Source organism: Cavenderia fasciculata, assembly GCF_000203815.1.
Source record: "Cavenderia fasciculata unplaced genomic scaffold Scf_Dfasci-F-a-25c12.r2-5, whole genome shotgun sequence".
Lineage (NCBI taxonomy): Eukaryota > Evosea > Eumycetozoa > Acytosteliales > Cavenderiaceae > Cavenderia > Cavenderia fasciculata.
In genome coordinates this window covers 1,865,489-1,878,831 of record NW_004457729.1, presented here as the reverse complement: position 1 = coordinate 1,878,831, position 13,343 = coordinate 1,865,489, and the positions used below count along the sequence as shown (strand labels likewise).

The 13,343-nt window shown below is 35.4% G+C and overlaps 6 protein-coding genes across 6 annotated transcripts; 3 read left to right on the top strand and 3 right to left on the bottom strand.

The window, feature by feature from the left end:
• Positions 1 to 43: 43 nt before the first annotated feature.
• On the bottom strand, positions 44 to 1,993 carry DFA_01063 (uncharacterized protein; the record flags this gene model as incomplete). The annotated part of the gene is made up of 2 exons (XM_004358981.1): positions 44 to 1,193; positions 1,329 to 1,993. The coding sequence occupies 2 exons, from the start codon at positions 1,991 to 1,993 to the stop codon at positions 44 to 46; spliced, it is 1,815 nt and encodes a 604-aa protein (XP_004359038.1).
• Positions 1,994 to 2,161: 168 nt separating this feature from the next.
• DFA_01062 (uncharacterized protein) lies at positions 2,162 to 2,912 on the top strand (the record flags this gene model as incomplete). Its single annotated transcript, XM_004358980.1, has 2 exons — positions 2,162 to 2,368; positions 2,430 to 2,912. 2 exons carry the CDS (start codon positions 2,162 to 2,164, stop codon positions 2,910 to 2,912), a joined length of 690 nt encoding a protein of 229 aa, XP_004359037.1.
• Positions 2,913 to 3,322: 410 nt separating this feature from the next.
• Positions 3,323 to 3,800, bottom strand: DFA_01061 (uncharacterized protein; the record flags this gene model as incomplete). Its single annotated transcript, XM_004358979.1, has 2 exons — positions 3,323 to 3,409; positions 3,489 to 3,800. 2 exons carry the CDS (start codon positions 3,798 to 3,800, stop codon positions 3,323 to 3,325), a joined length of 399 nt encoding a protein of 132 aa, XP_004359036.1.
• Positions 3,801 to 4,658: 858 nt separating this feature from the next.
• DFA_01060 (uncharacterized protein) lies at positions 4,659 to 8,135 on the top strand (the record flags this gene model as incomplete). The annotated part of the gene is made up of 5 exons (XM_004358978.1): positions 4,659 to 4,669; positions 4,782 to 4,902; positions 5,004 to 5,495; positions 5,626 to 5,663; positions 6,005 to 8,135. 5 exons carry the CDS (start codon positions 4,659 to 4,661, stop codon positions 8,133 to 8,135), a joined length of 2,793 nt encoding a protein of 930 aa, XP_004359035.1.
• Positions 8,136 to 8,210: 75 nt separating this feature from the next.
• Positions 8,211 to 10,919, bottom strand: DFA_01059 (uncharacterized protein; the record flags this gene model as incomplete). Its single annotated transcript, XM_004358977.1, has 7 exons — positions 8,211 to 8,511; positions 8,596 to 9,041; positions 9,125 to 9,441; positions 9,519 to 9,866; positions 9,951 to 10,031; positions 10,449 to 10,529; positions 10,700 to 10,919. 7 exons carry the CDS (start codon positions 10,917 to 10,919, stop codon positions 8,211 to 8,213), a joined length of 1,794 nt encoding a protein of 597 aa, XP_004359034.1.
• Positions 10,920 to 12,165: 1,246 nt separating this feature from the next.
• Positions 12,166 to 13,288, top strand: DFA_01058 (sepiapterin reductase; the record flags this gene model as incomplete). Its single annotated transcript, XM_004358976.1, has 4 exons — positions 12,166 to 12,471; positions 12,554 to 12,630; positions 12,698 to 12,905; positions 13,073 to 13,288. 4 exons carry the CDS (start codon positions 12,166 to 12,168, stop codon positions 13,286 to 13,288), a joined length of 807 nt encoding a protein of 268 aa, XP_004359033.1.
• Positions 13,289 to 13,343: the final 55 nt, after the last annotated feature.

Genomic DNA, 13,343 nt, shown 5'->3' with positions numbered 1-13,343 from the left:
TAGTATTTATTACATATTATATGGTTCAACAAGAACCTTAACCTTAACCGTTTGTTGAAAAGTAAATTCGACAATTATTATCTTTTGATAGAGTGACAAATACACCAGAGATTGATTGTTTGTCAATGATTAACACTTTGCCAGACTCTCTTTCTAATCGACGAATATCAAATACAACCGATTCATTTTCATATATAATAGTAAGCAATTGAACGTTGGTTTGATTGATAATTTCATTTAAACCAAAATAGGAGGCCCCTCCCTCCTTTTGATTATTATCATAGGGTTTTCTACGAACAGGAGGACTAATCAAACAAGTCAACTGTTTGATATTTGGTGGAAGAATCCAATCGTTACTATTATTATTACAGTTGTTATTATTTTGATTATTATTACTTGATTGAAATTTAATATTGTATGATTGTTTAATAGTATGTGATAATGAATAAATATTTGTATTTGGTATGGTTGTAATTAATGAAATAATCAATGATGTGAGTGATGTTGGAAGTTGACTATATTTTGATTCATCATGCAATGAGGAGGGGGAGAAGGAGATCATGTTTCTAGAAGCATGTTTTATCCAAGACAATTCTTTTAGAGAATTCTTGGGAAGATAATCTAAATTGATTGGACCACCATAATTTCCAAGTGACAATTTTTCAACAGACATTGGAATGGTACCCTCTAAAAGATGATTAGGTTGGTTGACAGATAGGTCAAGACTAGTGACACTATTTGGTATCAAACCAACGGGAACCGGTGAATGACATTGAAAGAGACATAGCTTTTTGAGTGTCAATGGAAGAGTACGACTTGGTTGTGGCACCGACATTAAAACATCAAATGATATACTAAGACTCTCCAAGAACTGTGGTATATGGTCAATGTAAACCCTTCTAGTATTCGGTGCCAAGAATATATGTTTGAGACTTGAGTGATGGGGTAGTTTAAAATCAGATAGATAATATTGTGAGACATCTAATGTTTCGAGATTGACAAGAGACTGGAGATCAATACAATGGGATGGGATGCGTGATGGAGGTGCGAACCATCCAATATAAAGGTAGACGAGTGATGTCAATGACTGGAAGAAATCGAGTGGAGGGGGATCGTATATATCTAGTTTGAGAGATGTCAAACTTGTTGGCAGGGCACCTGTTTCAAGACCAGCTGTTTTAAGTTCCAATGTCCTTAGACACAACAATTGGTTTAATTCTAGGTCTTGCCACGGTATGTATTGTTTTGTCTTGTCACAATCAAATACAAGTGACTCTAATCCTCGTGGAAGATAGACTTGACAATAGATTGATTCTATTTGTAGATACAATGATTTGATGGTACTTGGCAACACACCTTTATCAATATCAACATATTTAAAATAAAGAATCAATCTTGTAACTGATGGTGGTATAAAAGAGAGTTGATAGTCTAGATTACCCTTTACATTATCAATAGCCATTGATGATGATGATAAAGGTAACCTTAACTGATGACCTGGTTGACCAATACCATAATCCTTGTCAAGTGACATTAAAACAGTATCTACTCTATCAAATTCTTTACCATCATATGCATTATTGTCCTTGTCGTAAAGTACATGAATAATTGATTGTTGTTGTTGTTGTTGTTGTTGTTGTTGTTGTTGTTCCTTTAACTCTGAATGAGGAGAGACCAGTACCAGTTGATTTGAAATTGTATTGTCAATCATCTCTTTGAATGATGGTAGACAACCCACGGAACTACCATAGTTGCAAATCTTCTTCTTCTTCTTTGGTGTACACAGTAGACTTTTAGAGTTGACATCAATGTACTTTATATCTTTGAACCGAATATTCTTGTGTTGTCTGATCGAGTAATACAACCTCTTACAAGTCAACAAAAAGCATATCAAATCTACATTATCATCTATCTTTTCAATGATATTCAATAGTGTTAGATTAGATAACTTTACTTCTATATATTCATTATTATTATTACTATGATTGAACATCTTCTGACTATCTATCTATCTATCCATCTTAGTGCGACAGATCATCTTGTCAAAGATATTATTAAATTTTTAAAATTAAACTTTTCCTCATCCATTCTCTGCAACCCCCGTCCCTACTTTTTTTTTTTTTGGTAGTGCATAGTTATAATTTGTACAACATAGAAAGAAATGAAAGTATTAACAATAGTATCAATTGTATTGGTTATATTTACTATTGTAACCTCTGTCTACTCATTTACACCAGTTGAATGTGATTTGTGTAGATTGGCAATAGATGAATTAGAATCCATGGGAACCAAGGATAATATTACCTACGATGATATGTATGGTGCTCTCGAAAGACTATGTAATTCTATTCCTAAATATGGTTCAATGGTATGTAATACATTAAGAGTAAAGATAGAGAGAGAGACATTAACACTTTTTTTTATTAAAGTGTAATACATTTTTAGATTACTCTGGACCATTGATTATTCATCAAATTCTAAATGGAACAAGCAGCCAATCGGTATGTGAAGAGGTACAAATCTGTACTGCTTCTCAACAACAATATCTCGAAAAGAGAGCCAACATCAAGAAGGGTTTGGAACATATGATCACCATTGAAACTGCATCGATTCGTGACACCTCTACCAAGGGACAAGCCGTTTACGAAATGCAAAAGACCAATCGTATCAACAAAAAGTCTAGAACCGTTGCTACCTTTGAGGCAATCAAAGAGGAAGTAACCAAAAATAATATTGTTGTTGGTGCTCCCAATGAATCATTCCGTAATGTCGTTCCAGTTGCTGCACCCATTATCGATGCTGATGAAGAACAACAAGATACAGTAGTCATCAAGAATCATCAAAAAAGAAAGTTGACTACTCTTGACAAGAAAAAGCACATTGAAATGTTAAAGAGCAAACTTAATTTCTAAATCATCCCAAATGGACAAAATCTATAGATTTTAATAGATCAACACAACAATCTAATCTAATCCCAATCCCACTCTAAATTAATAATAATAATAATTAATGTATAATTCTTTATCCACCCATCCGACCAGATCCATATCCATATCCATATCTTTAAATCAACTTTCTTTTACCCGTCGCCATCCATCACACAACATTATTAATATAATAATAAAATGTAATGTAGTTACGATCTATATAATGATGTATAGTTTTAAAGATATCCAACAATGCTAATAAGGAATTGATGTTGATTTGATTATTCTGATTGGTTGGTTTATTCTTATTAATATGTTATGAAAAAAAAAATGATGTGTTGTCTTGTGTTTGTTGTATAAGAGTATATGTTTAATTTATATATATAAAAGTATTATTAAAGTTTTTGGAAGGTAGCTGGAGCACTTGGGTTGTATCTGAATGATCTTCCTCTCATCAAGAAAGCAGTGAAAATACCACCACCCTATAATTTATAATGGTGTTAGTAATCTCTTTCTTTCTCTTTATCTCTCTCTCTCTTTTTTTTTCTATTTCAAACATACATATAAAGCAATAAGAATGATATCCTTGATCATCCACCAACTGAAACCAGATTTAGTAATAAAAGTAATGATGATTGAAATGACAGACAAGATGACGAGACATCCAAGACCGGCCATAAAGAACCAAAGTAAACGGAAACTATTGAATCTTGCACCCATTGCTCCAGCAGCGGCAACCAAAAAGGTAGCAATACAAATAATGATACCAATCAAGAATGTTGATACTGCCGATACAATAGCCATAATACATAACAATATACAGAGCAAGTATATAATCTTGACTCTGTTGTCAGCTCCATCTAGTATACCCATCTTTCTTTTAATATGTTCTTATATATCTATATGTTGGTGGTTGTTGTTGTTTAATATTGAAGTTTAATGATGAATTGTTGTTGCTGTTGTTAATAATGATGATGATGAGATCGGACAGCAGCAATATATATGATATTATGTAATTGGTTGTTGTTAAAGATCTGCTTTGTTATATGTGTAGAATGAGATAATATCTTAGTACTATATACATATATATTATATTAAAAGTTATAACAATGAATGAATGGTGTGTTATTAAAAATTGAAAAAGAAAAGTAAGCAAAAAAATGAGAGGGAAGGGTTCGAATATATATTTGAGTGTGAAAAGGGGGGGTTCACCTGAAAACGCAAGATGATGTAGTCAATACTAGTCTGGACTTTATAAAGGTTATAGAAAAATAGCTATTAATTTATTTATTTATTTATTATTTGTCTTATTGATGAAAAACATCAAGAAGTATATATAATAATACAATTTTTTAAAATTGATTATCCATCCTGGATCATAGATCATGGATTATAGATCATCCTTGGATGATTTGAAGATAGATGATCCATGATCTATGATCCATTATTTTAATGTTATTATATGTTGCAAAGTATATACAATAAATCTATTAAACTAAAAGAATTAGTACAACCAAGACCTTAATGTTAAATTTAATGGGGATGTTACTCGATGATCAGAGGAATGATGACCAGTCAATATTGTTCAATAAATAAGATAGATTAGATTATCTATTATCTCTATCAATATCTCGGCTACTTTATAAAAATAATTATTACAAATAATGTTGTTTTTTTTTTTTCGTTCGGTTTTGCCACTTGCGATGAGTTTGACGAAAGAGATAAAAAAAAATGTGTTGTTTGTAAATTGTTTGTTTGTTTGTTTGTTGTGACGATCATCTACGTCTATATCTCAAACAATATCAATCAATCAATCTATCTATCTATCTACTTGTATCGATTATTTTAATAGAGAAGAAGAAGAAAGAAGAAGATGAACCAACAGCAATTAATTCAATCAACAGTCATTGCTCTTGCACATACCTTTGGGTATGATGATGCTGTTAGACTTCAAGCTGAAGCTGAATTGGAAAAGGTAGGTAGTAGATAGATTATGATATATATATATATACGTAATCTATATTTTGAGTAAGAGGAGAGACTAATACAATCTCTCTTCTACTACTACAACATTAGTTTAAATCAATGGAAGCATATTCACAAGTATTATTAAGAATATTGGCAAGTAATGAAGTCAACAATGATATCAAGAATGCAGCATCAATCTTTTTAAAGAATATGGTTGTTCAAAAATGGAGAGGATCGATTGAAGACGAGGTCGCCAGGATGAGCGATATCGATGCTCAATTCATCAAGGACAATTTGTTGGAGGCATTGGTACAAACAACCGGACCTGTCAAGAGACAGATCCAACACATGATTGAAATCATTGCCAACCGTGATTTCCCCGAGAAATGGCCATTGCTTTTGGAACGTTCCATCGAATACATCAACTCGGGCAACGATCAACTCGTACTAAACGGTATCATTGGTTTGCAATTGGGTATCAAGAAATTCCAATTTGTGCCATCGGGTGAAAAGCGTATTCCTTTGATTGCCATTTGCGAGCGTGTCATCCCATTGATGTTGAATATCTTGGACACACTTGCCAATGCACCATCGGACAATGTAGATGCTGCCGTGATGCAACGCAAGATCTCCAAGATCTTTTTGTACGCCATCAATCTCGACATCCCCCCTATCATCGTGCAAGAGCAAGTATTCCAGAAATGGATGGCTCACTTTTACCGTATTCTAGCTATTCCATTGCCCAGTCTTGGTGACATGGACAAGGTTGTACGTAGTCCATTCTGGTTGCTCAAGAGCACCGTTGCACATGTCTTTCACACACTCTTGATCAAGTCGGCTCGTCCCAGAAAGGACGACCTTGCCACCAAGGTGCAGTTGGCCAAGTTGTACATGTCGGGCGGCTACGCCATCAACACGCTCAAGGTGTACTATGACATTTTGCAGGCACGTAGAGCCACCCCACCCAACACACCCTTCCACCAGCGTTATTTGCAGCGTCTCATCGAGTACTTTAACACAAGTATTGCCTATGGCAAGGTGTTCCCAGCTCTCAAGACTCTGCTGCCCACCTTTATCCCCGAGATTATCTTCCCATTGATCTGCTTTAGCCAAAACGACGCCGAGCTCTGGGAGGAGGATCCCCACGAATACTTGCGTTCCCAATACGACGCATTCAAGGATGTGTACAGTCCCCGTAACGAGGCACACTCTTTTATCCAATTCCTCGTCGAGAAGCGTGGTCGTCAACAGTTTGACAATATGATTGCCCTGTGCATGCAGGTGCTTCACAAGTACTCGTCGACCGCTGACCCCGCCGCCAGAAACGCCGGCGAGAAATACGGCGCTCTCGCCATCCTCGGCCATCTCAGCGACTACTTAAAGGGCATCGCATTCTACCGCGGCAACCTCGAGACCATGCTAGTGTTGCATGTATTCCCCGAGTTACAGTCGCCACTTGGATACATGCGTGGTCAAGCTTGTTGGGCATTTGCACAATTTTACAACATCCCCTTTTCCAACGTCTCCAACTTTTCCAATGCACTCCGTCTCACACTCAACTTGCTCGGCGACGCTGACTTACCAGTCCGTGTTCGTGCCGGTACTTCCATCTGCAACTTGGTGCGTTCCAAGCAAGGTACCGACGAGCTCCGTCCAGTACTCTCGCAGTTGTTGGACCGTCTCTTTGCACTCATGAACGATATTGAGAGCGACGACCTCGTCACGTCAATCGACTCGATCATCCGTCGTTTCAAGTATGAGATTGGCCCATACGCAATCTCGTTGACTCAGCGTTTGTGCGAGACGTTTATGCGTTTGTGCGAGAATGAAGACGACGACTCTGGCATGGCTGCCAACGAGTGCATGTCGGCTCTCCAAACCATCTCGCGTGCCCTCGCAGAAGCCGAGTCACCCGAGTTGTACGCCGCACTCGAGCCCATCGTCGTGCCATTCCTCCAAAAGGTGCTCACACCCGAGCAACTTCTCTTTATCGAGCCTGCCTGCAACATCCTCACCTTTTTCACCTACTACCCCAAGAAGATCAGTCCCCTCATGTGGACGTTGTTCCCTTCGATCATCCATGTCTTTAACGAGGGTGCATTCGACATGATCGACAGCATGGTCGACCCACTCGACAACTTTATCTCGTATGGCACTGAACACTTCCTCACTGGCGGACCCTACCTCGAGTCGATTGTCGACATGTACAAGCGTGTGCTCGGCGACATCAACATGCCAGCATTCGAGGCTGGCGAGGTCTGCAAGATCATGGAATCCGTGTTGCAACGCTGCCGTGGTCGTGTCGACCACATCATCCCACACGTGCTCGAGACTGCCTGTGGCCGTCTCCTCAACACTAGCAAGGAGAATGAAATGTCCAAGGAATTGACCGTCTATTTGCTCGAGCAAGTCTCCAACTGTCTCTTTTACAACGCAGCCATCACTGTCGACTTTTTGATGCGTCACAATCTCGTTCAACCAGTCTTTATCAAATGGTTTGCTTCGATCAAGTTGTTGCAACGTTTCTACGACAAGAAGATTTGTTTGCTCGGTCTCTGCTCGATGCTCGCCATCACACCAACACCCGCCTTTGTCGTGGCCGGCTCCACTCACATCATTGCCAACGTCATGGAAATGATGAAGTATATGTTGACCATTGAAAAGCAAATTGAAAAGGAAGGAGAAAAGAAAGAAGGCGACGATGATTTCATTGAACAAGAAGAAGACGAAGACGACGACGACGATGAAGAACACATGTTTGGCGAAGGCGATGCCGACTTCCAATTCAATGAAAATGCAGATCACGAGGACGTAGACGACCCCGAAGAAAGACATCTCGACCAACTCGAACAATTGACCATGTTTTTGGACGATGGAGGCGAGCTCGAGGGAGATGGCGAAATTGAAGAGGCCGAGTTTGAAGGTGAAGACCTCGACGGCGACAATGAAGACGAAGAAGAAGATGAACTATTTGAAAATGAACAAGGTGGCGGCTTTGAGACACCAATCGACGATGTTGACGAACTCGAATTTTTAATCAACAGTTTCAAGAGTCTCTTTACCAACTCTCCTCAATTGGAAGCCACTCTCACTCCAAAACAACAACAAAAGATCAAGAAATACATAGACCTCATCCCAATCCGTAAGGCCAAGGAAGCTAGACAAAAACAATTAGATGCTGAAGACGATGCTAAAAGATCAGCTGAAGTTCAAGCAAAAAAGAATTTAGGTAAAAATTAAATCAAATAAAAAAATTAATATATAAACAAATAAATGTATTATTTAAAACAACAAAAGTATACTATATGGTTTGGTTTATAATTCATCTTTTGGAAATGATGAACCATGTGTAGTTGATGGTCTATTTAGATTGTCAGGTGCACTATCATCTACAATGTTATCCATTCTCTTAAAGAGTGGTAAATAGAAATCAGATATGGTAATCAAAGATTTGGTGATGAGTTTGGCAACATTCTTACTGGCAATAGTTTCAGTCTCCATTGTTGAAACTGCATGTTCAAATCCATTGATATAATACAATCCTCCTGATTCATCCAATTTAATTGGTGGGAATGAATTCTCTGGTGATAATACTGGATAAGCTTTCCAATTTTTTCTAAAAATAAATTAATAAAATGTTAAGAAGAGTAATAATGAAGGATTTGGAATAATAATTATTATTATTATTATTTATACTTACTGAACATGAGTTTTATGGTCAATAAATACTTGAGAAAAGAGTTTATCGTCCAAATCCAAATGACTGAATATTTTGAATAGTATTTTACCATCCTTGAGCATTCCTCTTGGATTTCTTGATGCAACATAAAATGGAATAGAGGTATTGTGAGAGGTGAGAATATGTTCTGGTGGGACAGAATCGGCTGGTAAACCAAAATAAGTTGGATTTAATGACTTGGCTGCAATCAAATAGGTGTGAACCGTTTTGAACTGACGTTTGGGAATTGAATCAATACCATCTACTCCAATAATATCAACCTTTGAAAGTTCCAATGGTGTTGCAATGATTACAATATCAAAATCATATTCCTTTTGATCAGATGTTTTAACCTTGTATTGATGTTCCCCATCTTGAATCTTTGTAACAGATTTAACCATTGAATGAATTACCTTTGATTTTGATTTCTATTAAAATAATAACAAAAGTTAAAGTATAAATAAATTTTCATTCATTGTTCATCTTATATATATATATAATTTTTGTATACCTCTAGACAACCCTTGGCAACTAAATAATTACCACCCTTTACAGCATATAAATTGGATTCAGCACCAACCAATGCTATGAATGCAGCAAATGCAGCAATCTTGTCATACTCTTGATTATAATTGACTCTGATGGCTGCAGAGAGGATGTCTTCAATAAACTCCTTTCCAATACCAGACTCATCAACCATGAATTGTTTGGCAGTCACTTTAGTGATATTTGGTAATAGTATTCTATCAAAGAATTCTTGAATAGTTTCAAATGGTTCTATAAATCCATAACTTGTTAAAAATTGTTGAACAATCTTGTCTCTTTGAACTATAAATAAACAAGATATATTAATATATAAATTAATGGTAAACTATGTTTGTTGCTTGTGTTGTTTGGTGTTATACCTTGAAATTTAATTGGAGCAAGTCTATAGTTGTAGAGGAGTTTAAATTTATCAATAATGGATAGATATTCATTCTCTTTGAAAATGATTTCCTTGCCATTAAAGATGGCATAGGAACTATTTGATTCTGGGTGATAGGTTTGTAGATCGAGTTGATGAACTAGTCTATTCATATTTTCATTGAGTGGATGAATGATACTGCCACCAATCTCTACAGGTTCATCATCTACATGAACCACATGAGCACGACCTCCAACAATATTCTCTTTTTCAAATACTGTAATATCAACCTTTTCTCCCAATGCTCTCTTTAGATAGTATGCACATGATGCTCCTCCAATTCCAGATCCTAAATAAAGTTAAAAGAGTTTAAATGTTGTTGTTTAGTATCGATCATCTATCTAAATCATCGATCATCAATCAATCAACATACCAATGATTCCAATCTGATTTGATTTCTTTTGAATTCTAATGTTATCACCACGAGTTGATGAAACTACGTTGATTGAGAATACTGCACATAAAACCAGTGCTAGCAATAAAGTTGTTATTAATTTTAATTTTAATTTCATTTCCTAAGAACAATAACAAAGATACTATAATATCTGTCTGTCTTATCTTATCTGTCTATCTTATCTGTAAATTAATATTAATAAAGAAAGAAAACAATGAAAATAATTAACCCCCCACACTCAATCCAATTCTTGATGTTCACACTTTGAAGATAATTAGGAGAAAACTTGGTTTCATTCATAATCCTAAAATAGCAATTGATCTGTACAATGATTCTATTAATCTATTATAACCTAACCTGTTATCTATACTTGGTTTAAATTTATAGTTTTATTATTATTATCTACTAATATATCATCATGAAGAGGGTTTATTTAACCCAAGAAATTGAATACAACAAAGTGGAGAAGGAAATTACAGATGAGGAAATCTGCAAAGGCTCTCTCAAAGGAAATGTTTCTAAAGTGGTTTGATGGGTTTACTTGAACTCTTAAACTAGCTGTAATTGGTTTGATATTATGTATGAATTGAAAAGAAAGTTAGAATGTGATCATCTTTCTTAAATTGTCTTTTGTGACATGTTGATTGATTGATTGATCGATCGACTGATATTGATTGATTTGATTGATTGATTGATTGATTGATTGATTGTTTGTTTGTTTAACATACCAGCTAAAACGAATGAACCAACAGTAGAGATGAAAGCAGCCAAAAAGGCACTGAATGGATGAGTACCAGCTAAACAACAGTATGCAAACACAAGAACACCAGTGATGAAAGTAGTGGTCAAGAAAAGATCGATAAACTTGAGCTTGGCTGGTGTTCTAGCTTTATATGTTTCAAAAAAGTTTGATACAATGTTTCCAAGTGTAAGAGTAGATGATGACATTCTTTATATATATATCTGTATTATTGGTGGAGGAGGCTCTTTTGGTGATATCTACTACTAGTTGATGATTATATACAAACAATGAATGATCGGTATTCGACTTTGTTTGTTGAACTCTTGTTTATTAATTTAGGTTAAAGAAAGAAAGAAAGAAGGGTTAAAGGAACAAAGATTGAGCACATGAGGCTTTGTGGGGGTGGTGAAGTTGATTGTTTGTTTTTTTTTTTTTATTTATTTTTTTCAACTGATCAGTATTTTCAATCAAAGAGAGAAGAAGAAGACCACAAATTATACAATATATTCGTATCGAACAGTCACAGGCCGCAGAGTGACGTACATACGGAGATCTACAACAAAATATTACATAAAGAAATACAGCAGCAGAATCAGCTTGAATATCGTCCAACAAACTTATCTATAGATAGTAGGGAGTTGGAGCAAAGAAGAGATAAAACCTCTGTGAATGTTTGATAAGATGATTAAAAAGGGTACTCAGTAGAGTAGGAAGAAAGTTTGTCAGTAAGTTGAAGAGAAGTTTTTAAATTGAAAGGGATGATGTCCCTGATTCTATTAATGATCAACAGGTTCTTATATTCTCGATATAAATATCACATTGCACAATCGTCATCCCAAGAACAAAGAAACATACAATCGTAGCATCACTCATAGATACAATGCGTACTGGATATCAAAGAGTCACATTCGTTACCCGGGTCATAAATACTAATCGTTACACTGACCATATTGTCGATTATTATTGAATCAACTAGTATTTATGACCCGTGGTCTGTCAATCAAAGTTCCTCTCTCAATGTGTAAGTAGGTAGACGTTAGGTAAGTAGGTCATCGATGACTATAAAAGAAAATTAACGTAAAAGCATGGATCTTGTTCAAGATCTAGTGCAAAGTTTTTAGCTTTAGCATAATAATACTCTTTTCATCAAAGACACACGAGTGTTTCTGTAATATTGATGGTAAAAACGGGCTGGGGTCGGCCACCTTTCAGCGACTTTTCCCTTCACTACGAGTAGAGTCGAGTCGAGTCTAGTCGAGTTTTATAGCACCACACGACAATAATTAATCTATTATATAATATCATGAGAGAAGTCGTGGGAAGTAGTGGAGTGGTGTGGTAGGCTCTACCTAACTTGTTGTTGTCAATACAATAAGTTGCTAGCATAAGCTTATTGTTATTAGACAGATAGATATAGATAAATCAAGACAAAGATAGATTGATAGAAAGAGAATGAAGATTTTGGCATTAGTAACAGGTGCATCAAGGGGATTTGGTTACTCTATAGTCGACCAGTTGATTAAAGAAACTACAAATCGTTTACCAAATGATGATGACGATGGAGCATCATCTGACCAGAATTCAATCGTCATTGATTTATACCTCTATGCAAGATCACTTGGCAATCTAGAATCAACAGAGAAAATGGTCAGGGAACAATTCAATAACAAATCAATCAATGTATTGGTAAACAAGTTTGCAATTGATTTCTGTGATATTCAAGACACTGAAATTGCTTTTAGAAATTCATTAATTAATGTTTGTTGTCATCAATTTAAACTAATATAATTATTTCTATATTAATATTCCCCTTTCTTTTCTTTTTTTTTTTATGTTGTAGATTGAATTCAAGGATTATCAAAAGGTCATATTTTTTAATAATCATGGTGCATTAAGTATTTTGAAAAGAGTTGACAGGTATGTAATATAATAATCATGTTGTGCTATAAATAAATATTAATTATTAATTTCTATAATTTAATAGTTTATCCAATTTTAAACAAATTTCAAATGATATACATTCAAATTTGACTTCATTTGTAGTTACCAATAGTATCTTTATGGAAAAGATCAAAGAACAGAATAATCCAATTTTACCCAACACATCCTTTTTCCTCATCAATGTCTCTTCTTTGGCTGCCATCAAGGCATATGATGCTTGGAGTATTTATTGCTCAGCAAAAGCTGGGTACGTATGAATAGATAAATATCAAATATGATCTTTTTTTTTAAATGTTACTAACATTATTAATTTACACTTTGCCATTGATATTTTACACTTTGCCACTTTGGGTTAAATAGTCGAGAAATGTTTATCCAAGTTTTGAATGAAGAAAGTAAATCAATTTCAAATTTCAAGGCATTAAATTATGCACCTGGTCCAATGGATACAGACATGCAAGCAGAGATTAGAGCAAACACTGTCGACCAAGAATCAAAAAGACATTGGGTTGATATGAAAGACTCTGGTAAATTGGTTTGTCCATTTGATTCAGCCTCCAAGTTGGTGAGATTAATTTTCGATAACAACTTTGAATCAGCTGCTCATATCGATTATTATGATCAAGAATGGTAGATCTTTCCAAAAACAAAAAGAAGAATCAAAATATGTAATAAACAAAAAGACAGAG